Source organism: Mustela lutreola, chromosome 8, assembly GCF_030435805.1.
Source record: "Mustela lutreola isolate mMusLut2 chromosome 8, mMusLut2.pri, whole genome shotgun sequence".
NCBI lineage: Eukaryota > Metazoa > Chordata > Mammalia > Carnivora > Mustelidae > Mustela > Mustela lutreola.
The window spans coordinates 57,531,621-57,559,440 of NC_081297.1; the positions used below are offsets into that span (position 1 = coordinate 57,531,621).

The 27,820-nt window shown below is 50.6% G+C and overlaps 2 protein-coding genes across 3 annotated transcripts; both read right to left on the reverse strand.

Moving 5' to 3' along the window:
• Positions 1-2,068: 2,068 nt before the first annotated feature.
• ESYT1 (extended synaptotagmin 1) lies at positions 2,069-16,957 on the reverse strand. Its single transcript, XM_059185008.1, has 31 exons — positions 16,122-16,957; positions 14,444-14,485; positions 14,142-14,276; positions 13,945-14,018; positions 13,746-13,818; positions 13,294-13,383; positions 13,063-13,118; positions 11,904-12,027; positions 11,639-11,815; positions 11,429-11,511; positions 11,085-11,133; positions 10,870-10,956; positions 10,691-10,783; positions 10,395-10,466; positions 10,124-10,210; positions 8,252-8,401; positions 7,773-7,925; positions 7,468-7,644; positions 7,224-7,306; positions 7,076-7,124; positions 6,879-6,968; positions 6,671-6,766; positions 6,326-6,397; positions 6,147-6,233; positions 4,241-4,381; positions 3,979-4,127; positions 3,800-3,898; positions 3,585-3,716; positions 3,394-3,499; positions 3,118-3,167; positions 2,069-2,923 (listed from the first exon to the last, which is right to left on the reverse strand). Exons 1-31 carry the CDS (start codon positions 16,509-16,511, stop codon positions 2,884-2,886), a joined length of 3,306 nt encoding a protein of 1,101 aa, XP_059040991.1. The 5' UTR covers positions 16,512-16,957; the 3' UTR covers positions 2,069-2,883.
• A 3,851-nt stretch (positions 16,958-20,808) lies between these two features.
• ZC3H10 (zinc finger CCCH-type containing 10) lies at positions 20,809-27,742 on the reverse strand. Of its 2 annotated transcripts, XR_009356657.1 has the most exons (5): positions 27,616-27,742; positions 27,205-27,227; positions 26,042-26,922; positions 25,204-25,267; positions 23,446-23,460 (listed from the first exon to the last, which is right to left on the reverse strand). XR_009356657.1 is itself a non-coding variant. In XM_059185010.1 (3 exons), exon 3 carries the CDS (start codon positions 23,707-23,709, stop codon positions 22,402-22,404), a length of 1,308 nt encoding a protein of 435 aa, XP_059040993.1. In that variant the 5' UTR covers positions 23,710-23,764; positions 25,204-25,267; positions 26,042-26,142; the 3' UTR covers positions 20,809-22,401. The 2 variants fall into 2 exon arrangements, 1 of the variants encoding a protein (XP_059040993.1); XM_059185010.1 differs by lacking the exons at positions 27,205-27,227; positions 27,616-27,742 and having other exon boundaries at positions 20,809-23,764; positions 26,042-26,142.
• Between the last annotated feature and the right edge of the window lie 78 nt (positions 27,743-27,820).

Here is a 27,820-nt window from a genome sequence, read left to right on the forward strand (position 1 = left end):
AATCTTTAAATTTGCATTTCCCTGATGATTTGTGATGGTGAATATCTATTCAGGTACTTGTTGGCCATCTGTATGTCTTCTTTGGAAAAATCTCTATTCAGATCTGCCCATTTTTTAACCATTTTTTTTTAAGCTATTGAGTTGTGCAAGTTCCTTATGTATTTCAAATATTAACTCCCTATAAGATACATAATTTACAAATATTTTCTCCCTTTTGGTAGTTTGGCTTTTCATTTTGTTGGTTATGTATGCAGTATGGAAACTTTTTAGTTTGATATAGATTTTTTTGTTGTTGTTGTTGCCTTTGCTTTTGGGTATCACATTAAAAAAATCTCATCACCAAGACCTGTGTCAAAGAGCTTATTGCATATTTTTTCTAGTTTTATGTTCTAGGTCTTATATTCAAGTGTTTAGCCCATTTTTAGCTAATTTTTTTGTTGAGTATAAGATAATGCTCCAGTCTCATTGTTTTGCATGTGGCTGTCTAGTTTTCCCAGTGCCATTTATTAAAGAGACCGTCCTTTTCCCATTATATAGAATACTTGGCTTCTTTATCATAAATTAGTTAGCCATATGCAGATAGCCCCTGCTTTGTGAAAGTTCATGTTAGGCCACTTTGCTTTTAATTATTTACTTTATTTTTTAAAAAAAGATTTTATTTATTTGACAGAGATCACAAGTAGGCAGAGAGAGAGGAAGGGAAACAGGCTCCTTACTGAGTGGAGAGCCTGACATGGGTCTTGATCCCAGAACCCTGGGATCGACCCTGAGATCATGACCTGAGTCGAAGGCAGAGGCTTTAACCCACTGAACCACCCAGGCGCCCCAAGGCCACTTTGCTTTTAAGAAGACCTACATTAAGGGGCGCCTGGGTGGCTCAGTCATTGAGTGTCTGCCTTCAGCTCGGTTGTGATCTCAGCCCATCGGGCTCTCTGCTTGACAGGAAGTGTGCTTCTTCCTCTGCCCCTGCCCCTGCTTGTGTTCCCTCTCTCGCTGTCAAATAAATAAAGGGAATCTTAAAAAAAAAAAAAAAAAAAAATGGCTACATCAAGACCTGTTTTCACTAACCAAAAGAAATCCAAAGGGGATTTTTGCTTTTACTGAGGAGACTGAAAAGCAAAAAGGACATTCAGCTTTTGTTGCAGTGAGCCAACATAGAGGCTGTGAGCACCCCACGCCGGGAAAGTGGCCCCCCAAGCTTCTTCCCTTGGCATACGCACAGCATCTGAATGCCATAGCTTTGAACTGTGTGCATCTTATTTGAATTTATTTTGTGCGTCCTTTAGCAAGATGTGTCCTCAAGTGTCAGAGACGCCTAAAGAGATTATTTTGAGGGTCTCGGAATTCTCGAAAATTTCTCCATCTAAACTAACAGTAATTGATTTTTTTGCTTTATATTCAATCTATCAAAGGTTTCATAGGAACACTGTACTTTCAGGTAGCAGGGGAAGCCTGAAAGGGTTTGTTTCTGGGCTTTCTGTTGTTGAGTGTTTCTATGCCAACACCATACCATTTTGATTACTATAGCTTTATAATATAGTTGGAGGTCAAGGAGTATGATGCCTCTAGCTTTGTTCTTTCTCAAGATTGCTTTGGCTGTTCGGGGACTTTTGTGGTTCCATACAGATTTTGGGATTGTTTGTTTCTGTGAAAGATGCCATTGGATTTTTGATAGGGATCGCATTGACTCTGTAGTTTGTTCTGGGAAGTGTGGACATTTTAACAATACTTGCAGTCCCTAAGCATGGAATGGCTTCTGTATCTTCAGTTCCTTTCCTAAATACCATATAGTTTTCACTGTATGGATCTTTCACCTCCTTGGTTAAATTTATTTGTAGGTATTTTATTCTCTTTGAAGCACCTGTAAATGGGTTTTATCTAATAGCTATTGGTGTATAGAAATGCAACATACAGATTTTTGTATGTTGACTTTGTATCCTACAATTTTACTTAACTTTTAGTTCTCAGTTTTTTTGGTGGGGTCTTAAGGATTTTCTCTACGTACCACGACATTGGCAAATAATAATGGTAGGCTAAATTCCCTTTCCTTAAAGAAAAGAGCCACAGCTGGTTTGAGTATAATGTTTAATATAAGGTACAGTGGGTTGGCAGAGTTGGTGCAAAACCAAGAGATTTGGTTCTAGTCGGTGAGTTAACAGCCTAGGTACCTGAACCGATACTGGCCCTGCTGCCTCCCGTCCTCCAAGGCTGCACGGCGCCAGCCAGAAGCCCTAAGACAGAGGTTCTCTCCACGTCTTCCAAGTAGTGGCTAAGCGTTCTGGTTCCCAGAGTGCATCAAGAGACTGGCCCTGGTCATCGCAGCAGGTGTGATTTTCGGGACAGACTTGAGAAGTGGGGGCAGAACTGGACTTGGGGGTCTGGGTCACCGTATGCTGATGACATGCACTAGTCCCAGAGGCTCTTGGCTTGAATGGTTAGCCCGTCTTCCTTCCCACCCACATGTTTGCCCTCCCTGACTGTTCATGGTAGGGAAGAAGGTGGCTGTCCGCTTGAGGAGAAAAGGTCTTTCCAGAAGCTGTATTTGGCATAAGCGAAGGCCACTGCTAGTGCTGCTAGTGGCCAGGCACAGGTACAGAAGGCCCTGAGGCAGAGGGACAAAGGAGGATAAGGTGCAGGCAGAGCGGGAAACAGCCAGCTCAGGTCTCTGCCCCAGGAGCCCAGAAGGATCACGGCCATGCAGTAAAGGGTGACATGGTCCTCCTCTTTGGTCAAGCAAAGGCTCCAGCATGGGCCTGGGAGGTGAGAGGGCTGAGGGGCACAGGCTCTGCCCTCGGGCCCTAGCTTTAGGCTCATCACATCAAGGTGGTGATGCAGTGAGGGGCAAGGCATGGAAACTGTGGTCAGGCTGGGAATCTTTGGCTCTTAGGAGCCGCCCTTTTCCTTGTCATCCATGAGGTCATACCTGGGGAAGAAGCAGAGAAGGCTCAGGTAGAAAGGGGACTTGTGTCCTCCAAGAAATGAAGCATGAGCCAAGGGCTCTTGGACTGCAGAGAATCAATGGTTCTTACCTCAGAAGGCATGCTCTTCTCCCTGCCCAGGACTGGGATTTCTCTGGCTTACACAGCCAGACCCACCCCCAGCCCATTGGGTACTTACCACTGGGCCGCTCCCTGGGAAAGGTCTATCTCAGCAAGGTCCAGCTGCACCTGCATTGGAGGAGATGTGTGTGGGGGTGCGGATGTTACTTTGAGATCTCCAAAGACCACGTCCCATAGTTCCACACTCCTGCTCCAAACCAGTGCCGTGGGGATCAGGTCACATGTATAGTAGTGTCACCTGCGGTGCTTCCTCCCCAGGGCCCTGAGGGAGGATGGCCTTGCTCCCAGCAGCTTCCAAGCCTTACCTTCGCCTGGCTCACCCTCACCCTCTTACCTTCCCCAGCAGCTCACGCTCCCTTGACATGAAGGAGGAATTAGACTTCACAGAGACATCCAGCTTTCGCCTCAGGACCTCATCTAGGGGCAGTTCCCACTCAAATCTGGGGGGAGGGGAACACTGGGCATTAGGGGAAGGGGTTCCTTCCTGAGCCGCCCTTCTCTCCACCTGAATGCCTACTGACTGACCGTTCATTGAATTCAGGGTTTAGGGTCCTCTTCTTCTGCGAGGTTTTCCGCTTGGTACCCCGGTTCTTGTCTGGCAGTAGCAACAGGGACACGTAGGGGTCGGGGGCTTCCCGTCCATTCTGTCGAAGGGCCCTGCACAAGAAGCTGAAGGTAAGAAGGCAGCCCAAGGGGAGGAGGACCAGGGGGGCAGGAGGGGAGGGCGGACAGGGTCTCACCGGCAGCTGTGAACAATGCTGACCAGCTTTCGCTCTTCGCTGTAGTACCAGACGGTCAGTCGCACCTGGCCTAGGGGCCCAGCTGGAGCCTCCAGCGCACTGTGGGGAGAAACGGAGATAGTGCCCCGGGAGCCTTCGTACTCCTGAGCTCACATGGTCTTTCTGGCCTAGCCCCTCACCTGTCCCCATGTGTCAGGCGCTGCCGCAGCTCCGGGGCAGAGGTGGTGCTGGGAGGGAGTCCCCCCCAGAGCTCCGGTTCTTCACTCAGCGAGGAGGAGCTGTGGCTATGGCTGTGTGCTTCCACGCCCGAATGCTGGGACACCAGGATCTGGGGAGGCAAGAGAGCTGCGAGCTGGGCCGAATCTAGCTCAGCTCCCTGACTACGAGAACACAGCCCCCGGTCTCTGTCCCCGCCTTGGCCCGTCACCTCCTGCTACTCACCCCCAGCTGTGCTCTCAATAGCACCTGCCCTTGACCATTGTTAAGTGTAAACCAACGGTCCAGGCAGAGCTGGTCAGCTCCGAGTAGCTCCGAGAGGGGCAGGGAGAACGAGCCCAGTGTGCCTGTCCCTTCACCCCGGACCTGTGGAATCAAGAGGCAGATGATTTAACCCTGGTGTTCTAGGTTCAAACACTTGGGTGGTTTTGGAGAGAGATTCCACTTTGTGATGGCCACATGGCAGCCATGTTGCTGGCCCCACTTCCCTTCCTTTCCTAGCCAGACTAGACTGTGGCCTCTCTATTTCCTGAACTTTCACAAATTACACCCCAGGGCCATAGCTGCTGCACAGCGTGGAGAAAAAGAACAGCAAAAATGGAATTACAGGGTTCCTGCCCACCTAACCTCCATTTCCACACTCCAGATGTAATGACCCACAAACCCTTCCTGTCTTCTGAGTTCCAGAATAATTCTAGCTAATATGCCTAGATCTCTCTTATCACTGTTTGCCAGCTTTTGTATCTCCTGATTCCCTGCGGTGCAAGGTAAGGAATGGAGCTCATTGACTTATCTTCTCTACCTCTGCTAGTGTTGTTAACAGTTAGACTATTTTAAGGTCTCTTGATTTCTGTTCATGTAATTCTCAACTTATTACCTTATCAACTTTAGAGGCTCTTTGACTCACACTCCAGAAGAGGAAAAGCACCCCTGTATTACCTCTACCACCCTCTCCCTGCTCCCATACCTCTTTACCTTTGTTCGCCCTTGAACCCCCTGAAATCTAGTTTCTACTCCGTGCTTGCCACTAAAGTTGCTCTACTCTGTTACCTCAACGTCAGTCATTCTCAGTCATCTCATTTCATTTTCTCGGTAACATCTGGCCACTTCCTATCTTTTCAGACACTCTTCTTTGGCTTCCATACCCCCTTCTCTCCTGGCAAACACCCCATTGCCCCTGTTACACCTCAGGCCCTTTGCAGGGCTCCTCTTCCTCTGTCTGCTCTGTCATTGCTGCCATGCTCAGCATGTCCCTCCTTTGTCTTCTCACTCTCCGTAGGCCCTCAGGGTGCTCCTGCACACCCGGGACTACAGGTGCTAGGTGTGCTTGGTGCTCAAACGAAGGAGCGGTGAGAACCCCATAGCGGGCCACAGATCTGCCTTCTGGATAGCTGTTTCCCCTTGGATGATCTCAGAGGTCTCAGATTCAAGCACTCCTGCTTTGGCCATTCCCTGTGTTGACAATGGCTCCCTTCTCTGTCCCGCTGCCCCAGGCTAAAAATCCAGGAGTTCGTGTCTAGGCTGTTCTTTGTTCCTTCTCCCATGTCAAAATAACCACCACTAAATACCACTGCCCTTCGTCAGGTCTTGCTTCATAGCCTGTTAGCTGACCTCCCTGCCTCCAGCACCGTCTTCCTTCAGTCCACCCTTCACCCTGCCATCAGCACGACCTTTGTAAAGTGCAAATCTGGGTATGTCACCCCTCACTCCTTCAAATATTCCCCTATGCCTTTAGGGTAAATCCACATTCTTAGCATAAGAGTCAAGAGCCCTTTTGATCCTGCTCCTGTCTGCCTCTGTGATCTACAGTTTGCCTTCTTGGTCCTCATTCCCTTCTCAGCCTGAGACTATTCCTTCTCTTCTTGGTCACATCCTGTTTCCCCTTAAGCTCAGGGGTCATCTAGGGCTACCGCTACTACTACCTCCACCTTTTCCTCTCATCTGAGGTAGAAGCCCTCTTCCCCACAGTGCCTTCTACCTCAGCAGTTTGTCAGTCTGGAAGTTTTCCTTGGTTACTCTCCCCAAAGGGAGTGTGAGCTACGTAAAGATAGGAACTAAATCTTTTCTCCCTATGCCTGGTTCAGTGACTTGCCCGCAGTAGCAAAATGTTCACAGAATGAATTTATGGTACCTGCAGCTCCAGGCTCTCGGTGTGTGGTCTCTTGATGAGAAAGGAGGCAGTCTCATCCCAGATAGGGGCTGAGGTTTGGGCAATTGTCTGGTGGAGATGAGGGGTTAAGGTCAGTGCTTGGAACGTTCTCCTCTGCGTTTCTCAGCCCTCCCAAACAGCCCTGCAGCATTTCCTAATACCTTCGTCTTATGAGAAGTGTCTCCGACAGTGAGAGTAGCGTAAGCGCTGGGAGGCTTGGTCCCTTTCCGGAGCTGGAGAGAGAACAGTGCATTGACTATTAAATACGGTCTTGAGCTGAGAGACCTAGTGAGGCAGATCTCCTGCTCCCCTCCCAGATCACATCCCCATGGTCACTTGACAGCCACTACCCTCCTGGCCTTCAACAGACCATTCTTCCCACCCCAGCACCACCCTGGGAAAGAGGAATTTGGAATTTATTATTCCAAATATCTCCTGGAGCATCCAAACCTGAGGGAGGCGGAGGAAGGGCCAGGGAGCTATGGGGTGCGGGGAGCGGCTCTCACCGGCAGCTCGTCCGCCCGCTCCAGATACACAGACAGCAGGGCCGCCGCCAGCTCTGCGCTCTTCTGCGTCTGGATCAGACTGTTCACCTGCAGCACCTGAGGGAGGACACGCGGGCTGAGGGACCCGTTTTGGATGCGCTGTGTCCCGGCCATGCCTGGGAGACGGATGGGAACGTTCGCCACGACCCACCCGGAGTCCCATCCCTACCTCCTCTAACTCGGCAGCCGTGGGCTGGGGTGTCAGACGTTCCAGACGCAAGTGCAGGCGGCCAGAGGGCACGTCCTCCAGGGCCAGCCACTGTGGGCATAGGCAGGCTTAAGCCTTGGGGATGGGGGACAGAGGGACTAGGAGATTGAGACATGGGTCAAGATAGGAGGGATTATGGCTTGTAATTCCTTGCTCACCTCATCGAGGAAGCCTGTGTTCAGGACTGCGGTGAGACTCACTTTGCACCTAGAGAAGAGAAAAATTAAAACAAGAGGCCAGTGGCCACAGCCAAGTGTCCATCTCCTCAAAACCTTTGTCTTCCCCTCCGGACTCCTATCCTCTCACCTGCCCAGAAAGTCATCCTTGTCCAGGTCCTTGTCAAAAACTTCAATGTCTAGCTCTTGGCCTGGAATTGACGTAACAATCACCTAGAGGGAGAAAACAGTGCGAAGTCGATTCTTTTTCTTCTTCAAATGACTGGGAACCTCACCCTCAACCACCTGAACCCCAGTGGGCTTTCAGACCACTCTCAGAGCTAGAGGGAAGAAGGAGAAGGGACTTGGAGGAGTCCTGGCTGTGCAGTTCTGACCTCAAAAACCTCATTCCAGCGGGGATTGAGATCTTCCCGAACAACACGGCTCCGGAAGCTTCGTCCTGCCAGCTTTAGTTTGACATAGGGGTCTGACTTGCCCTTCACCAGTCCCCCCAGGAAACGGTCTTTGGCGATCAGATCCTGGGCCTCTAATACATGGATCCGAAGCACATTCTGCAAAAGGGACAGACAGAGGCACCAGACGGTAGGTAGAGAGAGACCTATTAAAACCAGCCCGAAACAGGCTTTTGCACATGCTTAGGCAACAGATCCTACTTCGTCCTTTCTAGATCTAGACTCACCTCCATCCCAAAGTGACTCTCAGGAGTGGTGTGAGAAGGTCGAGGTGGGACATCCACGCTGCTGCCTGTCTGGGGGCTCTCATCCAGGTCCCAAGCCCCAGGAGTTCCAGGCACAGTGGGAAAGTGCACTTCTGATGAATCCAAGTACAAGATCTAGGGAGAGTGGTGTATTGTCCAATCAAAGAAGTGCAGCTAGCACCAGCAGGCAAGGGATGTGGGGTTGGGGGCAGAGCAGAGGCTGGGACAGGAGAAACCAGTCCATGCCTTGGCTGGGCTCATCTCTAGAGGGTTCCTGCCACACTCATCCTACTCAAACACCATTTCTTCCCCAGTCTGGTCAACAGATGTTTTTGTGTGCCTGCTAGATGCTTCCACATACACTAGCTCATTAGATCTTAGAAGATTCCTCTTCTTTATTCTTCATACCAAGGAATCTATAAGGCCCCTCACCACCTCCAGCATTTTCTCTGTCTCCATACCCTCATAACCAATTTCATGTAGAGCCTGGAGTTTGAGCCAGAGCTGCTGAGCTGGAACCACTGGTCCAAGGTGAGTTCGGGGGCAGTCAGCAAGCGAGCCAGAGGCAGGGTCAGTGCCCCTAATGTCAGAGCCCTGGAGTCGTCCTTCACCTAGAGGCACAGGAAGAGGGGATGTAGTGAAGTGGAAAACAGGGTCATACTCAATAATTTCAATGAGGCATTCATTATTTGCCATAAAAATCACTCATTTTAAGTATACAACTCTCAGTTATAAAGAATGAATCTAGGGCACATGGGTGACTCAGTTGGTTAAGTGTCTGCCTTCTGCTCAGGTCCTGGGATCAAGTCTCACGTGCGGCTCCTTGCTCAGTGAAGAGTCTGCTTCTCCCTATTTGCCACTCCCCCCTCCACTCTTGCTCTTATTCTCTCTAAATAAAATCTTTTTTAAAAATTTTATTTAAGAGATTTTATTTATTTGACAGAGATCACAAGTAAGCAGAGAGGCAAGTGGGGGTAGGGGAGCAGGCTCCCTAAAATCTTATTTATTTATTTATTTATTTAATATTTATTTATTTATTTTTGGAGACATATCTTTTTTTTTTTTTTTTTTAAGATTTAAAGATTTATTTATTTATTTGACAGACAGAGATCACAAGCAGGCAGAGAGGCAGACAGAGAGAGAGGAGGAAGCAGGCTCTCCGAGGAGCAGAGAGCCCGATGTGGGGCTCGATCCCAGGACCCTGGGATCATGACCTGAGCTGAAAGCAGAGGCTTTAACCCACTGAGCCACCCAGGCGCCCCTATTTTTTTAATATTTATTTATTTGAGAGAGAGAAAGTGAGACAGAGCATGAGCAAGGAGAAGGTCAGAGAGAGAAGAAGGCTCCCCGTGGAGCTGAGAGCCCGATGTGGGACTCAATCCCGGGACTCCCAAGATCATGACCTGAGCCGAAGGCAGTCGTCCAACCAACTGAGCCACCCAGGCGTCCCCCTAAAATCTTTTTTAAAAAAGCTTATTAAGTAATCTCCATACCTGACATAGGGCTTGAACTCCTATCCTCAAGATCAAGAGTTGCACGCTCTTCAACTGAGCCAGCCAGGCACTCCTATAAAGAATGATTCTAGGGGTGCCTGGGTGGCTCAGTGGGCTAAGCCTCTGCCTTCGGCTCAGGTCATGATCCCAGGGTCCTGGGATCAAGCCCTGCATCGGGCTCTCTGCTTGATGGGGAACCTGTTTCCTCCTCTCTCTCTGCCTGCCTCTCTGCCTACTTGTGATCTATGTCAAATAAATACATAAAATCGTAAGGAAAACAAAATGATTGTAGAGTGGTGCCTGAGTAGCTGTCGGTTGACCTACTCTTTGTTTTGGCTCTGGTCACAACCTCAGGGTCCTGGGATCAAGCCCTGCACCAGGCTCTGCACTCAGCGGGGAGTTTCATTGAGGTTCTCTCTCTCTCTCTGCCTCTCCCCCCATTTGCATACGCACACACTCCAAAATAAAATCTTAAAAAATAATGATTCTGGGGCGCCTGCGTGGCTCAAACATTAAGCATCTGCCTTCAGCTCAGGTCAAGATCACAGGATCCTGGGATCCAGCCCCACATCGGGCCCCCTACTCTGCCAGAAGCCTGCTTCTCCTTCTCCCTCTCCCCCTGCTTATGTTCCCTCTCTTGCTGTGTCTCTATCAAATAAATAAAATCCTTAAAAAAAAAATGATTCTAGGGAGATCACTGGGGAAGAGCAGGGAGCATGGAGATGGAGAGTCTAGGTAGACAGACTGGAATATAATCAAAGGGGAGAGAGAGAGACTTGATGCAGACCTGGGAAGGCAGAACAGGGTATTTAGAAGAGGCTCAGTAGGTGATTATCTCACCTGTACATCGAGCTCCTGGCTTCGAGGGTCTTGTAGGAAAAACCGGAAAGCCTCCTCCCACACCGGGCTATTGGTACAGTAGACAGCCTGGAGGGGCACAGGATGGGAGTAAGGATATGTGCCGCAGTACCAGTCCTGTTTCTCCAGAAAGCCTTACCCTCTGCAGGCAGCCCAAAGGGGAGACACCTTCCTAAAATAGAACAGCCCTCCCAACCAGATGTGCATGCGTACATGCACACAAAATCTCCCACAATGCCGTCCTGGCCCTCACCTTGCTCTCCTGGGTCATATCCTGAATTGACAGTTGTACCATGGGGTTGGGTTCCTTGTTCGCCTTCTTCAGCTGTGGGAGTAGAATTGAGAAGTCACCATCTTGGGTATTTTTGGTTTTGTCTCAGTGAAGGAAGGTAGGCTCTCAATCTTTTCCGAGGTGGCTGTGATCCCCTCCTTGGAACCCTTGTGTTACATGCTGCTGCTTCTGCAGCTGAGTGGGGCGGGGGCAAGAGCTGGGCTGGGAAAGCTACATCCAGAGCTTCCTGTTCAGTTGCCCTTAGAATCCACACTCACGGGGAGATCCTGGGCCCGATCCAGATAGACAACTAAGATGGCAGCCGATGGGGGCTCTGGGCGGGAGGAGACTCCTCGATTCCACTGCAGAACCTGGAGGGAAGGGGGGGGTGGGAGTAGTCAGACCTTTGCCCTCATGTCACCTGTATTTCCAGCTTCCTGTTTCCCATGTTGGTTACCTGCTCTAGTTTTTCTGCATTTGGCAAAAGTGACAGCCATTCTAGCTTTAAGTGAACTTGGCCTTGCCCACCTTGCAGAGGAAACCACTGGAGGGAGAAGCAGAAGAAAGTGAGGTCTAGCAGATCAGATATTCACACAACCCTTTCCCCACCAATGTAGCAACTCCTGTCACCCCAGTAGGTGAGGCCACCCTCTTCCTCTGCTCTCAACTTACATCGTCCAGTACTCCAGCCTGCAGCACCTTCCCCACGTCCAGCTTCATCCTGGAGGGGGCAGGGAGGGGTGACAGTGAGTAGAGAAAAAGGAGAGAGTGGAAATTAGGAGCATGTCATTGGCCTTCCACTCACCCACCTAGAAATAAATGGCGACTCTCACACTCCCTTCTTATAATCTATAGATACTTATGTGTGTGTTCAGGTGCGTGTGTGGTAGAGGCAAAGGGGTGGGGAAGTTGGGAAGGAAAATGATACACAGTTCTCGGGCCTGGAAAAGCATTATAATGACCTCTGCAACCCTGGTAGCACTGAAGCTTTAGAATCCTAACACACACAATCTCACCTGCCCAGAAAGTCATCTTTGTCTGGATCCTTGTCAAACACCTCCACCTCAATCTCCTGCCCTGGAACCTCGTGTACCATCACCTGAAGCACACACAGGGAGAAAGGTCTCACCAGCTACACTGTGAGGATCATCTGATGAGCATCTTCTCTCACGGCCCCCAGGATACCCCCACCCCCATCTGACAGCCCCACTCCTCAGCTCTCCCACCTCGTAAGTTTCTCCCCACTGGGGGTTGAGGTCCTCATCAATGACTTGACTGCAGAACGCCTGGGTGCCCACTCGCACCAATGCATAGGGGTCTGACTTGCCCTCAATCAGGCCCTTCACATATTTGTCCTTGGAGCCCAGACCTCGGGCAGCCAGCAGGTGAATCCGGATAATGCCCTGTGCAGAGGAATCAGATCATGAGAAACCAAGGACCCAGCACGAGGTTCCTCAGAGGACGATCTGTCAGATGGGGGAGAGGCCATACCCTGGGCAGAGGGGAACGCAACTGGGCCACATCATGAAGGTCAGGCACAAGGGGCACCAATAATCGGTTGGGCAACACAAGGAAGGCAGCGATGGAATCCATGATCATGGTGTCAGAGAGGGAGCTGGATGAGGGAGCAGAAAAGGAGGTGAGTGTGGCTCCAACTTCCAATATAACCCCAGCCCCAGCTGTTTCCCACAACTAAGAGATGCCTAAAGCTAGAGGGACATCCTTTCTTGAAAATCGTTTTTTGGGTGTCTGGGTGGCTCAGTGGTTAAGCCTCTGCCTTTGGCTCAGGTCATGATCCCAGGGTCCTGGGATCGAGCCCCGCATCAGGCTCCCTGCTCAGAGGGAAGCCTGCTTCTCCCTCTCCCACTTCTCCTGCTTGTGTTCCCTCTCTTGGTGTGTCTCTGTCAAATAAATAAATGAAATCTTAAGAAAAAAAATAGCTTTTTGCTACTCTTTTATCCCAATTCCTCACCTACTGCTCTGAACCTTCACTGCCATCTCAGCTCTTCTTTTTCTGTTTACCCCTACGGAGAAGCCAGCAGCCCTCTTCACTCTACCCTGCATGCTCCCCCACAGGAGAAAATCACAGTATGGAGTTTCTCAGGGGTATTTGTCATCTCTCCAGCTAGGATGATCAAGGCTCCTGGAGGGTACTGGCTGCATCTTTTACTGTTTTTTGTTGTTTTTAATATTTTACTTATTTATTTGACAGAGAGAGAGAGAGAGACAGCGAGAGAGGGAACACAAGCAGGGGGAGTGGGAGAGGGAGAAGCAGGCTTCCTGAGGAGCAGGCAACTCGATGAGGAGCTGGATCCCAGGACCCTGGGATCATGACCTGAGCTGAAGGCAGATGCTTAACGACTGAGCTACCCGGGCACCCCTCTTTTACTGTTTTGTATCCCGAAAACCTGAAGCCCAGGGCTGGAACATTTAGGTGCTCAATAAATCCGGGTGCCTGGGTGGCTCAGTGGGTTAAGCCTCTGCCTTCGGCTCAGATCATGATCTCAGGGTCCTGGGATCGGGTTCTCTGTTCAGCAGGGAGCCCCCTTCCCTCTCTCTCTCTCTGCCTGTCTCTCTGTGTACTTGTGATCTCTCTCTGTCAAATAAAATCTTAAAAATAAATAAATAAATAAAAATAAATCCTTGACACCTGAGTCCTGGGATATCCAGCAGATTGGTCATCCCCGTCCAGTTGATATCTAAGGTCTGGAAGGAAAGAGCAGCAGGGTCAGGAAAGAGCACCTGGTGGCATGGTCACACCCATCCAACAGTTGCCAGACCCCTCAGGCTTTCCTCCCCAAGCCCCAGAGCTGGCCACCTTCTCCCTCCCAATCTTCTCTGGTTTCCCTGCTCCCCCATGACCCTCAATGTTTTCCCTTACCGGGCGTCGGATGAAGAACATCGACACAGCTCCCACGATAGGAAGGTCCCCCATGAGAGGCTCAAGAATCACCCGTAAAACACCATGTAGCTGGGGCAAGAGGAGAAGAACAGACCATTTCTCCAAAAAACGCCTTTTTTTTTTTTTAAAGACTTTATTTATTTGACAGAGAGAGATCACAAGTAGGCAGAGAGGCAGGCAGAGAGAGAGGAGGAAGCAGGCTCCCCACCAAGCAGAGAGCCCAATGCGGGGCTCGATCCCAAGACCCTGGGATCCGACCTGAGCCGAAGGCAGAGGCTTTAACCCACTGAACCACCCAGGCGCCCCCAAAACGCCTTCTTTTGGTCCCAAACTTTCCCAGCCTTGGTTTTTCCAAACCTCCCACTTCCCCATATCTGATGAAATTCAGGGCAAAGGCTCCCTATTATGGGGACCCCTGACATCTGCCCCACCTGCATGCCTTTGACTCCTGCTTTGCAGAAATATTTCTTCACTTCCACGTCAATCTGCACATCACCTACATAGCTGGCAGTTGATAAGGAAGAGAACAAAGAGGGTTGGTACCGGGCTGAAATGGGGGAAGGGGGAACAAAGCTGTCAGAGTGACCAGGATCCTGCTGAAGAGGGGGCTGGAAGAATGAGCGGTATTACCTGATGTTCAAATCCAACAGGATCTGTTCTTTGCTCCGACCAGGGTGAACTTTGACGCCTACGATGCGCAATGGCTGAGGAGAGATGAATTCTTAACAGAAAAGAGGGAAAGGGAGGAGTATCTCAGCCTCTTCTGGGCCCCCCACCTTCCCTGCCCTGTCTCCTTCCTCCCATTACTTTCTTTTCTACACACATACCTTTTCACCCAGTTCCACTCGTGTAAATGTAAATGTTTGCAAATGGGTGTTAGAGCCTCGAACAGCTGGGGCCACAGTTTCAGCCAAAAGCTTCTCCATGTACTGGCCCAGGAAGGGCCAGACCTGGGCCACAATCTGGAAGAAGAGGGAACCTGTCACAGGAGAGCCTAATCTTCCCCCCCTAAAGACAAGTTCCTTCAGAATCCTTCCCACAGAGAGCACTGGGGCTAGACCTGAAGTGTGACAGGGTCTGCCTAGAGAAACAAACCCCATTCCCCACTCAAGAAAAAGCCAGTGCTCACCTTATTTAGCCACTCAGCCTTTTCCACATCCGGAAAGCTGACCTAGAGGTGAGGAAGGGAGAGGAAGAGATGAGCACACCTTCCACCTGTGGTTTCCTACCAAGATGCTGGGCCGCATGCCCACAGAGAAAACAAAAGCTGTGGCAGGACCTCCCCACACCCAGGGTTCAGTGTGAAGAGGCTGGGATGTCCAAAACATTCACTGCTCCACAGACAGGGTTTAGGGGCACGGAGTTCTGATGAGGGGCCCTGACGGGGTGTGGGCCACACAACGTTGCTTTGTGGACAGCTGGGGGATGTGAAGTGATGACAGCTGCTGGAGCAGAGGGGGAGGGAAGGAGAAGGGCACATTCTTTCTGGAGGGGGAGGTCCTGACAAGTAAGTTTAAGGAGGAAATCCTGGGATTTGGAGAAGTCTTGGCTTCTTTTTGCAGTCTTCCCACCTCACTTCGAACTAGAGCTTCTACACCCAGAAGGTGAAGAGGGGAAGCAGCTCCTAGAGTTAGGGAGGGGCCAGCAGAGTCATTTAGGCCCTAGCTGGTTTTTGTTTTTGTTTTTTTCCTCCTTCTTTTTATCAGTATGACTCCTTTTATGGGAAAGAAGGACACCTGTGCTTTGTATTGGGGAGGAAGAGGGATAGTTGTTTCAGAAAGAAGATGGCTTTCTATGACGAAGAGTAGGAGGAACAAAGACAGTTGCTGCCTGGGCTGCACGTCCCCTGGGACTTCCCCCCCCTTTCCCCTCTCCAGCCGCGGGCCTGCGCCCATGGCCCTATCTGCCAAGTGTCAACTTTGATTCTTCTCTTCTGCCATTCTTCCCCTAAACTGGCACCTCTGTTGGGAAGGGCAGCAAAGCGGAGGCAGGGAGGGGCCGGGTAACGGGCTCTGCCCCCGCAGGGCCGAGAGAAGGAAGGAGGTGGGGGGGTGCAGACCTAGGGTCCGGGTCCCAACCGAGCAAGCGCAGCGCACAGTCCGGAAAAGGGTGGGGCCGACCAGGGCCGGTGGAGTGTGGGCTGCGGGCACTGCAGCAGTCTCACTACCCTCCCCCCCGCACCCCCGCCCTTCGTCCCGCAGCCGCCTCTGCTGTGCTGCGGCCCAACCGCCTGGGGCTGGAAGGCGAGGGCCGGGGGTCGGTCGGGGGCGGTGGCTCTCCTGAGCAGTGCTCCTGAGGTTGGGTGCCTGCGGGTCTCCAGGAATAAGAGCGGGAAAAGGGAGAACCTTATGGCCATAAATAGGAAAAAATAAAAAAAAATAATAAAAGAAAAAGTCTCAAGGAAGACTGGAGAGACTAGAGAACCCTCTGAGCCGCAACAGGGATGTCCGGGAACAGAAGGCGCGAGCGGCACCAGAAGAGAGGAGCGCTCAAGGAGCATGGCTAGGAGGGAGAGCCACGGCTGAGGCCGATTCCCCAGATGTTCTTACTGCTTGCCTAGGAGCAGAGGAAGAAGTTCTGATTCTGTAGAAGGATCGGGATCTGGACGCGGGGAAAGGAGGGAGGGGGAAGAGTGGCTACTCGGTCCCAAGAGTGGCGCGTCCCAGCAGGGAGGTGGCTAGCGGAGCGAGAGGGGAGTCTCCCTCCCACGGTCCCAGGGTGGGGAGCTGCCTTTAGGGACAGGAAGAAGATCCCTAGAAACGGGGGACTAGTAGGGCGGCTATGTAGCACTGAGGGTGCTCGCTCACCCAGGCAGGTAGTTCTCGATGGCTCATATAAAGTGTTTTCGCCGTGAGCTGCTCCTCATCGTCCAGCAGCTGCCGCGCTGCTCGAAGGCTCCGTTCTTTCTCATCGCGGACCCGGCGCCAGCCCAGGTAGAGGGCGAGGCCGAAGAGCACGAAACCCACGCTGAGTCCCACTGCGCCGGCCAGGTACACCGGCACCAGCACCAGCAGCCGCCGCCCGAACGAAGACAGCAACGCCATGGCCTCACCCGCAGCGCCTGGGCGGGCAGGTTGGTTCCCAGAACCCAGGTCCGGCTTTGCGTGAGCAGCGGGGGGCTGGTCAGAAGGGTCGGAGGGAGTAGAGGGCTGGTCCACGAGGCTGGGACTGGAGCCGTCGGCAGGAGAGCGCTCCATGGTGCCACCGCTGGGAGGACCCGCCCGACCCACACCCTGCAGAGAGGTTGCTAGGTCTAGCGCCCAGCTCCCCCCTGCAAACAGTAAACCCCATGCTGGGGGAGGAGACCCTAAGCCACGCCCCCTTCATCTGACCGCTCGGGTTGGCCTTCGCTGCACAGACCAAGGTGGAGTCGAAAGATAGAAACCCTGCCCCTCTTCCGCCGGGAGCCGGTAGGGTTCGGGAGAGGCAGGACCTCCTTGATTAGACCGGCGGGCCAAGATGGGCGGTCTGGGACGGCGGGAAAGGTCGGAAAGAGGCTAAAGGGCGGCATTTGATTGGTCAGAAAGAGAAGGAGGCGTGACGTACCGCTTAAGGAGAGGCGGACCAGGCACTCCCCCACGTGGATTGGAGTGCCTGCGGTATGACGTCATGCGGAGCCGCGCCGCCAATGACTGTTTTACCCGGACTTGGGGTTGCGAAGTGATGGGGTTGTGGAGGATCAAGATTTACTTTCACTCCATTCGCACGGTTTGGCAGGATTTGTCTGGAATTCCTACATGTTCATTTGTCAGTTTTCCCTAGTCTTTATACTCTTGAGTACATTACTTAGCCTTCAGTGTTTCCCTGGCTGTCCTTAAAAAAGAAAAGGAAGGGGCGCCTGGGTGGCTCAGTGGATTAAGCCGCTGCCTTCGGCTCAGGCCATGATCTCGGTGTCCTGGGATCGAGCCCCACATCAGGCCCTCTGCTCAGCAGGGAGCCTGCTTCCCCCTCTGTCTCTGCCTGCCTCTCTGCCTACTTGTGATCTCTCTCTCTGTCAAATAAAATAAATAAAATCTTAAAAAAAAAAAGAAAAGGAAAACACCCTGTGTGGAATGAAAATGTTCGATGACCGACCCTGGCTATCTTGTCCCGTCCTCTACTTTGTGCAGTGCAAAGACAGCAGCTAGAAAAAAAACTGGAAAATACGAGAATTACAGAGTTGAGATTATCCAGCCTTCAGGGAAGAGGAGAGAGAGATAGCATGACTAGGAAGTGAGGCTTTATTATTATTATTTTTTTTTTAGAACTCTCCAAGACGTAGTTATTTCTATCATAGAAGACAAATTAAATTGGCTTGGAAAAGGTGGGGGGAGGGGGGCGCCTCAGCTGCAACGGGTTTGATTACATTTTCCAAGAATTTTCTGACCCTGAGGAACTGCTAGAACATTAAAATGAGAAAACAAGAGTAATGAGACAATTCTGTTTCTTATTTGCCTGAGTTAGAAGGAAAAGTTCGGAATACAGTCAGATGGAGAACTACTGCAATTCCATGTTGTGCTGTGTAAGTTTAAGAAGGGAGAAGTGCAGGTTATACTGATAACTACTGTTACTAGTTAACTGCACTTACCAGTGTTGTCCAGGGACTTAGAAACTAAACTGGAAGCCCAGGAGGGAAGAGTTGGTCATAAAACAATTATCTTTTAATGCACTCTGTGTGGGGCTTGTGTTTCTGTTTGGTGCAGCAGGGGAAGTAGGGTTGATTGGTGGAGAGTCCAGATCTGCAGCTGATAAATATTATCTGCTTCTGCAGGGCACAGATTTCATCAGACTGTTTCACTGTTCAAAACCTAGCCCTGATCAGCCGTACCCCCTTACCCCCTTAATCTTAAATTTTCCCCACTTCCCCTTTTCTACTTCCCTGAGGCTAACAGTATCTAGAGCGCTTCCTTCAGTGTGCAGAACTACATAGGGAACAGCTTTCTATCCTCTGTGTACATCTTCCCTGTTCTCAGAGGTAAGCAGGTGGGAAGGAGCTCATCGAGTTTGGAAGAGGTAAGGGTGACCTGCTCATCAACTGATGAAGCAGAACTACAGCAGGAAAATGAAGGAGCCTCCTTAGAGGGAAACCTCTCTGTAAACTTAAATGTGTCAAGTACTAGAGTAGAAGGAGCAGGTCACTTCACTAGGGGTGGAGAGCACCACCAATGGGGTTTCCTTTCCAAGCTTCTCCACTTTCTCACCCTATCTCGATCATCAGACCCTTCTACTAAAGATGGTCTCTGGAAGACAAAAGCCCATCCTCAGGAAGAGCTCTTCCCAGCTGGGGCCCAGCAGCCACAGGATCAGCAGCTGCAATGCAGGGACCAGAAGTAAACAGGGTGGGTCCCTGCCCGGAGACAATTCTGCTGTCCAGGTGCCACCTGGTGGCGATAAGCAGTAAATAAGTAATGGGGGGCGGGGAGCATGGCCATTATATTAGAGAAGTAAGTGAGGAAAACGCTGAAACTTCCTGGATTTGCAATCTGCATCTGTATGGAAACTTCGTTTATGTTCTAGGGGAAGCAGAGGGTTACACGTGGTAACCTAGTCTTTGCTCTCTCCTCAAGATGGAAGGGACAACGAGATTTGAGGAAATTTCCTCTATTATTCCTCAAAAGTTACTGCAAAGTAGTTCTATCGTTAGAATTTTCTGTCAAGTCTGGAGTCAAGACTCCTTGAATAAACTCCTGGCTCCAAACCTTACTAGTTGCAGAATCCTGGGTAGCTGACTCTCAGTATGCCTGCTCTCTCCTCTACAAAACAGGTTCGAGAATACTACCCACTGTCGGTGAGACGATGCACGTGAAGTGTTAGCACAGTGCCTTGGCTTATATTATTAAGTACATAACTAGTCTTCTGGAACTCCGTTTATCTCTTGTGCAGCAAGACAGGAAATTTTGGGGAGGTCTTCAAATATTTGAAGATGTCTATTAGGTCTTCCCTCAGTCTTTTCCCTTTTTTCCCCCTGCTACCTCACTGGTTTATCAATGGGCCTCTTTAAAAATTACATTTAGAACACAGAATATTTAGGAGTGGTGCTACTCAGGCATGGTAGAACTGCTCTATTTACAATGCATTACTCCAGTTCTGTTACCCTTATGGAGCTCCTCAAGAGGTGCCTAGAATATAGCAGACTCTTAATATATATGAATCGCCTACTAGAAGGACTGAGAAGGACTTGTTTTTGTAATCAGCTGGAAGTACTGTGCTGTTTTCATGTGAATTACTGCTAATACAGTTCTCTGCATTTCTTCCTTGGGTGGGCTCAAGCAATTTTTTAGGGAGAGGGTGAATCCAAATGATCCAGACTGATCTCTTGGATTAATTCAGTGAATCCACGTTACAGCACTTTCAGGAGTACTTGGTACTTCCTTGTGTTACTGTTGATAATAGGGCTTCTTGTATTTTTACACAAGTTTTTCTTTCCTTTCTTTTTTTAAAAACAGAACATAGCTCTTGGGTATATCACTAGAGACTAGAGGACTAGAGGTTTCTCTAACAAAATGCACTAATCAACATTTACTAGGCATAGATGTTGAGTTTTGACTCCACCAAACTCGACTATTAACTGAGTCATGATTATTCTCTTATCCACAATGACTTAGGTGAGAAGCAGGACAGCAGCCCTGCCATCTGGGAACTGGCTTGGCACGACAGGGCTTCGGATCTGTTAGTGGCTGAGCTGGGGTCACTGCTGGGAAATGGTGTTCTCCTACTGGACACAATCTCACAAAACACCAATGTCACACAAAGGAACTCAGTGACTGTGATGAAGTGAAGCAAAAAGCAAGATCGTATTTCACAATTGTTTAAATACGAAATACGGTCAGTGTGCAAATCATGAAATAGCAACCATCCCCCTTTCCCAGCTAATGAGTGACTGCTGCTTTGTCACCAACTTCAGCTTCACTCTAGTCTGCCCTTCTCCTGGATAAGATAAAGATACCCAATCACAGGGGTGCCTGGGTGGCTCAGTGGGTTAAAGCCTCTGCCTTTGGCTCAGGTGGTGATTCCAGGGTCATGCCCCGCATCGGGCTCTCTGCTCAGCAGGGAACCTGCTTCCTCCTCTCTCTCTGCCTGCCCCTCTGCCTACTTGTGATCTGTCAAATAAATAAATAAAATCCCTAAAAAAAAAAAAAAAGATACCCAATCACAGAAGTGTCCCTGCTTCCCTGATAGCACCCAATCCAGAGTGAAGCCCCACTCCCTTGAACCTTTCCCCAAATCACTCAACCAAAGTCCAAGTCCTCAAAGTCCTCTCTAATGGCCCCTTGCTAGGACACACCATGGATCCCATGTGCCATGTTTTCTCCACTACTCCAGTGAGCATTAACCCCAGCTTATTTGGCTATAGGTGTATTCCTGGTGGCCTTTAGCTGGTCTTATGTTAATAAAGAACATACAATGTCTATAGTTTCCCAACTACCTCTTTAGAGATACTCAGCAAAAAGAAAACAGTCAGGATTTGGCTGGGATGAACTCATGTTGGTATCTATGATCACATTTGTCTCTAAATGTTTATAAACCATCTCTTTTAATAATCCAAAATTGTGCCAAAAAAAAAAAAATCAACATTAAGCTTATCAACGTGTGGTTTCTAAAGTCCACAAACAGTATTTCAGTATTTGACCACTTTTAGTCTTTAGGCCATTTTTCTTTTTTTATGACCAACCTTGACTTAGCCCACCATCTCCAACCCCAGGTGTAACCTGAGTGATCAACCAGACAAGAAAGCAAGAGGTAGCAGGAGATACAATGGGGGAAGCACAACTCAGGATCACTTTCTCTACCCCAAATCCACTGTCCCATCAGACACCTGAGTTGTTTCCCCTACATCAACCATGAGCTCAGGAGGAACTGAGGATTGGCTCTGGGGGTCCCTGGCCTTACTGACTCTTAAAAATGGATTTAAAACCTCTGTGGTTCTTTTTGGAGGCAGCGGGAAGAGATGAACACCGAGGCTCGTGTCCCCAGAAGAACTTTCCTTTTCCTAGCACCTCCCAAGCCTTAAAGGCTTAAGGCATTGTAACTGAGGAAGGGATGGGGGATATTAACTGCCATCAACAACTCAGAGAGCAACTGCCACCTGCCATACTGTTTGAATAAGGAAAGGATCTGTCAATACATAGCCCACTGCCATTTCCCAGCACAGCCACCCTCCTTAGTACCTGCCCCCCTAAATGACCCCAGGAGCCCTGGTTACTAAGGTATCCTGGGAGTAGTACATGCAGATAGAAACCAGAAACAGATGGGACTATTTTTAAACTAGACTGGGTGGCTCCAGTGTTTTTACCCCACAAAGCCCCATTTGGTCTTATTCTGGGTCTCTACCCTTCACCTGACCTCAGTCAAACCTTACCCAAACTATGTGAGGGTGGGGGGTCTTTATCCCATTTTGGCATGAGATCTATTTACCGCTCCTATCTTCCATACAGAATATCTAAGCAAGTTTTCACTGCCTCCATTTGTTAAAAATAATTCTTTTTTTATTTCTTTGGAAAGTGGTGGGCCCTGCCCTATGGATTTCCAGGCCAAGCCAAGGTAAGAAAAGCTCCCCTTGTCTCTGGGCTGGAGTACTATGGTCCCCACCTTCCCATGGGACCAGGAACAGTTCCTGTATTGTCCAACTCCGCTAGGCCTCCAATTGTCTAAAGGCTCCGATCAGGCCTTCTCTCCTGGCCACCCGCTTCCCAATCTTTCCTGGCTTTCCCTCTAGGCAGGGTTTTTTGTTTTTTGTTTTCTTACAAAGCCAGTGCTGAAACCTGTGCTATGCAGAAGAGAGGACAAGACCAGGATGTCCCCATCTTCCCATCAGGGGACATACAGCCCCTCGGTCAGTCCTTCCTCTCTGCTGGCTTCAGTTTGCATTCCTACGCAAGGCCCCCTCTGTGAGGCTTGAAGGAAGATGGACAAGAGGACCCTCATAAAAGGGAGGTGAGAGAAAACAGACCAGCCCAATCCCTTCTCAAAAAGCAAACTCCTTGTAGTCTCTCATCCTAGTTCTTAAGTGAGCCCTTCACACAGGGCCTGGGAGGGCTAGGCGAGCGGGTAAGGGCCCCTCGACCGCAGCCCTGGGAGGCTATACCCCGGGAGTGTCCATTAGCCCCCTCAGTGTGGCATGGCTGTGATACGCATGCTCTGGGAAGCGATGGGGTAAGTCACCATGGGAGTGGTGGTGTGGCTCATCGTGATTCCCGCCAAGGGCTGGGCCATCGATACAGCCACAGGGGCCACAGGAGCCACAGATACAGCCACGGGAGCCATGGAGACAGGTGGGGGTGCCATCCCCTGGGCAATTGTTTGAGCCAGAGCAGCCGACAATGGCGTGATCTCTGGGTTCAAGTGTGGGGGTGGGGGTGGTGGAGCAGCAGGAGGTGCAGCATTAGTTGGGGGAGCAGCTGGAGCTCCAGTGGGGGCCACCAGTTCTTGCTGGGATACAGGGCGAGGCTGTAGAGCCTGGCTGCTGAGAGTAGTGTGAGTCTGGGCAATGCCATGGTTAAAAGTGGCAACAGTGCCCACGGTGGGGGCCAGAGTCTGCTCCGTCGCTGGTGCAGTAGAGCTCAGGGTCATGACCTTGGCCTGATTGCGGAACTGGGCATTTTGTTCCAGCAGTACCTCATTGGTGGCCAGCAGGTTGCTGACCTGCTTCTTTAGCTCCTCCACCCGCTTCCTGAGCATGGCATTCTCCTCCTCCAGCAGCCTGCACTCCACGCCTCTCGGTGCAGCCAGACTATATTCATAGGATTCAAAATGGGGGCCATCTGGGGGGCAGCATCCACCTCGCCGGCGCTTGGGGCCTGGCTCGTGGTCCTCAAAGCCCCTGTCAGGGAGGTCGTAGATATCATAGAGGTCATGACGTCGTCCTGGGGGTACCGGGCCTGCTGAGCCACCGCCACCGCTGCCTCCTCCACCCCGAGCGTCAAATTCAAAATCCCGTTGCAGGTGGCGGAACTTGCACTTGGCTCCTCTCTGGCAGTCACCCTTGAGAAAGTCACGGCAGATAGGGACCTCCTCCTTGCCATTGGGCAGGTCAGCCGGTGAAAGGCCCAAGCCCGCTGCCACTTTCTGCCTCAGCCGAGGGGGAAGCTCTCCTGTCTTCTTATAACCATCCTCATCCTCCTTGGAGCCATGGATGAATCGGCAGTTTGGACGGCTACACTCCTTGTTCTGGAAGTCATGGCAGAAGATGAACTCATTTTTGCTCACCCCCAAGTTGGATACCTCACTCATGTCTGGATGACGATAGCGGCAACGCTTGCCTCGCTTGCACACATTCCTTAGGAAGTCTCTACAGATGGCATCTGAGCTGGCCCCGCCACTGCCTGCCCCTGCCCCACTGGCCTCCTCACTGCCACCGCCTCCAGGGCCTCCACTGCTGCTCCCAGTGCCGTTGGCATAGCTGTCCCGGTCAGGCATCCTGGTCCCCCCCAACTCAGGGCTTTCTTCTTTTTCTTGCCACCCTTGGTGACCACTAGGAAAGAGGAGAACCGTGTCAAACAGGAATCTTCCAGAGAGGCCACATTCTTCCCAGCTATAGAGCAGGCAGTCCAGCAAAAAGCAGGCCAGAGGGGCAATGGCTTTGGAGGTGGAAAATCTAAGGGATGAGAATTCTGGCTGGACTGGCTGGCTTGTCAGAAGTCCCGCCCAGGCCCTTGTGCACCTGGTCTGGTTCAGAATGATTCACACTAGCCTGGCTAATGGGGTGGGGAGGGAGGGAGCTGGGGTGAAGCCACCTCATCCCACCAATGATGTTAGGCCAAAGAGGGGGCAAGGAGAAAAGAGTGTTGGGTTTTATTTCCCCTTCCGAGCTGACCTTATTAAAGTTGAGAAAGTGAAATTAAAACTGCTGTCTCAGTGTCTCAATAGGTTAGGAGGAGACTGGGAAGTGGCCAAGATGGGTTGGTGAGCTTACTAGGGCTCTGGATAATGGGGCACTGCAGACAAAACTTCTTTTAACCCCTCTTTTACATGAGGGCACTGTGAAGTATCAGATCTCTACACCCCAGGAAGTCCTAAGAGACTGGTGTCACCAGCTTGAGGGCAGTCCCTAAATCTATCATTTTTTAGTATTCCCTCCCAGCTCACCACTGTTCTCAATCCATGTGGTCACCCCCCTCTACTCCATTTCAGGGTAAGAGTTCTACAGCTGGAATCTCCGCTTCTAGACCCCCAAAGGACAAAACCATCTGCGGTAAGACCAAGGTGGGAGGAAGGAGTTAATTTCACAAGAACCAGTGACCTTTCTTTTCCATTCTACACACCCCTTTCATTCCCCATTAGATCCCACTGACATCAAACCACACCATTCCTCACCCCATAAAGATCCTCTTTATTTATAGACTCTATAAAAGCTTTTTAAGTCTCCTCTTTCCCAAGAGAGCTCTGGAATGTCAGTCCACTGCCCTGGTTCGAGCCCTCCCCTCTCCCCACCCCCAAAAAGACTAGGAGTCCCTGCCACCACGTGTCTGACCTCATAAGCCTTTCTAAGGCAGTGATCAGGCTCCCCCTGCTGTTCAAATAGGAAAACTTCATACTGTTTCCACTTGAGTATAAGGAAATCTTTACTGGTTTCTTTGGTCTTCATCTCCCCCCAACCACCTTTTCCATTGCCTTGACTTTGCCTTTAAACCTTCCTAAAATAAACCAACCAGATCAGAGACCAGAATTACAGGTAAATCTGTAAAAGAAGAGGGATCCTCTTCCTCCAAAAGGATGTAGTCCCCAAATCGAAACAACCAAGGAAAAAAGAAGGATATTAAGGAAGAATCAAACTTTTACTAAAAGTGAAAGGACCTGGTAAAAAAATAAATACCATCTCTCTGAGTCTGAACCATGCTGCAGCTCCCACCAGAGGCTGATAATCAGATATAATACTCCTCCCCACCCAACTCTCCCAGGATAGTTCAATACCTGAGGTAGCTCAGGTGAAGTCCGGGGCTCCTGTGGTTCTCCACCTCCACATCACTGCTGGGTTCTGAACAGGAATAAAAAACGAGAGACTTGGGTGGGAGAAGGGGTAAGAACAGAGAACTATAAGACGTTAAAATAAAGAAGTTTGACAAAATGGCAAGAGCTCTGAACACTTCCAAGGTTTCCTGCGAGTTCAAGCTGAACTTCACCTGTCAAAGGGAGAAGTTGTCAGTAAGAAGAATAAGACAGAACTAATCTGGAGAGCCTAGGAGAATGGGTTGGAAAACCAGCCCTGGGTGACCAAAAGGTGAGAGGTGCCCTGCCTCAAGATGAAGGAAGATGTGGGGATCAGAGCCCGGCCTAGGCTTGAAGTTAATTCACTACGAATGGGGAGCCGTGCGAGGGCAGCAACTGACAGTGCAATGGGATGGCTGATTAGACTTGGAGACGGTGATTATGACGCTTCCCCCCCAGAGTTTGGGGGGAAAGTCCTAGGAGTTTCCCACAGCAAGTCTTCTAGTTTGCCAGGTTCTGTGCAGTGCGACCGGCGCTCAGCCGTGAACCAGACGAAGAAGACATTAAGGAAGCATAAGTGAAGCGGGAAGGGGGGACTCCAGGTGACATCAAGCTGCGGGGATGGGCAGGGCTGTGACGTCACGAAGCTGGCGTTTGCTCGCGAAGCAGGGTCAGTCAGAAAAAGGGTTCGGCCCTGGGGCGTGAGAAAGAAACAGCTCGGTCCTGGGGGGCCTTGTGTAGCCCGGTCGAGCCCAGCTGCTGGGCCGGCCCCGACTCCTCCCCTCCGGGCGCGGCCTCCACCTAAGTCTCCCGCCTCCCTCACCTGCCGCCGCCGCCGTAGTTGCTGCTGCCGCCTGCCGGTCCTGTAGCTTCGACAAAGAGCCGCCTACCCTATCGCCCTTCCGCTTCCTGCGGAAGAAATGACGCTCTAGCTACAGACCCGGAACTACTCTATGGTACGCAAAGTACTTGTGCGGCTAGCGACTAGCCGCAGGAAGTTCCCAGCAAGCTTTGCGTGTCACCATAGCAACCCAACCCAGCAGCACAGTAAGACCCCCAAAGCGGTAACTTAGTAACCGAGGTTCTGACAAGAGTTGGGGAGGGATCGTCGTTTGCCCCTAACTTGGTCGCGAAGCAGGTTGAAACCCGTCCCCTTGCGTGTACTACCCTAATACGGGAAGGGCCACCCAGTTATGTAGCTCCGAGAGCCGTGGGGCCGGTTGGCCAGGGCCGGATTCACAACCCGGCTGTAGCCCATGTGGCGTGACACTCTACAGCACAGGGTATTCAAGATCTGCTCCAGTGATCCAGAACCCCAGCCAATGGAACCATAAAAACCACGTATCAGACAAAACCATTTTTTTCCTTCAGCTAAGACAGCAGAAGAGATGATTTATTGTACACGTGTTACATTCAGCCACAAATGAAAACAGTCCCGAAAAGTCACAGGTCCAGGGCAAAGGGCCAAAAGAGTCGGTTTTGGTATGAACAAGGCGGGTCTCTCAAAGGTGGTAGCTGCGATCAGACGGCGATGGATGGTCTAGATCCATTGAATCAAGCTCGAGAGTAGGCATGCAGCCCAACAATTGGTAACAGCGTCCCTGGCCTCTGGCTTTCCATATTTCTGCTTCTGTGGCTCCACCGGTGCACAAGCTAGCGGTTTACTTGGACCTCTGCCTCATCTTTCTTCTTTTACGCTTCAGCCTGAAAAGTAGACACGGAAATACATCTCCTGCCCACAAACCCAAATTCAGTCTTTCCCTCCCATCCTAAAAATGTGCATCAGATACCTGGGGTAGCAAAACAAACGAGCACTTCGGTCCTACCATCTTTATTGTGTTCAATCCCGTACTAGTAAAGTCAATACTTAGAATTGTTTTTCACCTAAGTTCTTTTATATTTCTAAACCAAATACTCCTCCCACGTCTTGTCCAAGGCACGCTACACTTCCCTTTTCCTGTTTCGGACGGTCAAGTCTTAACATACCTGCGCATTCGCTTCTTCCTCCACTGGCAATCGATCATAACCAGACGCAGTGAATAAAACAAGAGATTAGCTTTAGTACAGGTCTAGGCAGGGGTGTGAAGGACATTATTTAAAACCTTGCGGGTTCCTAAGTAGGAGAGCTTAGTCGCAGTAACCCTATCAATTTGGACTTCCACTCTCACCTGCGGATATAAACCTGAATCTTGCGTGCGCTTTTCTACTCCCGCCCCCTCTACCCACAGTACTTACTGCCCTCCTCTGCTTCTCCCCAATTATTTTTCCTCCCCTACTAGCTCTTGGGCACCCTTGAGAACCCAGCGGCTCGGAACCATGGCGGACTTCTCTTGCCTGGCTATCCCTCCACCCATCACCCATCGCTACTGCCTCAGCTTACTGCCAGGAACTGCTTACCTTGGCTCTCATGGTGCAGAGGTTTCTACAGGTAAAGAGAAAAAGGGTACAGTTAGTTTGCTGTAATGATGGCAAATGTAGAGATCAGATGTTAATGGATTGTGCACGGAATGCCAACACAGGAACAAACAACACTTACCCAAGAAGATGGCGCTAAGGCCGAGAGAGCGGCGGCGGCCCGCCTCCAGCTATTTAACGGAGAGCT

Coding starts and splice junctions, on each gene's coding strand:
- ZC3H10 (XM_059185010.1), bottom strand. CDS start 23,709: ATGCCTGACCGGGACAGCTATGCCAACGGCACTGGGAGCAGCAGTGGA.
- ESYT1 (XM_059185008.1), bottom strand. CDS start 16,511: ATGGAGCGCTCTCCTGCCGACGGCTCCAGTCCCAGCCTCGTGGACCAG. Junction 6,767..6,878: donor CGGCTGCCGAGTTAGAGGAG/GTAGGGATGGGA, acceptor GTCCTCCCTCAG/GTGCTGCAGGTGAACAGTCT. Junction 3,168..3,393: donor AGCGTGAGCTGCTGGGGAAG/GTAAGAGGGTGA, acceptor CCTCCAATGCAG/GTGCAGCTGGACCTTGCTGA.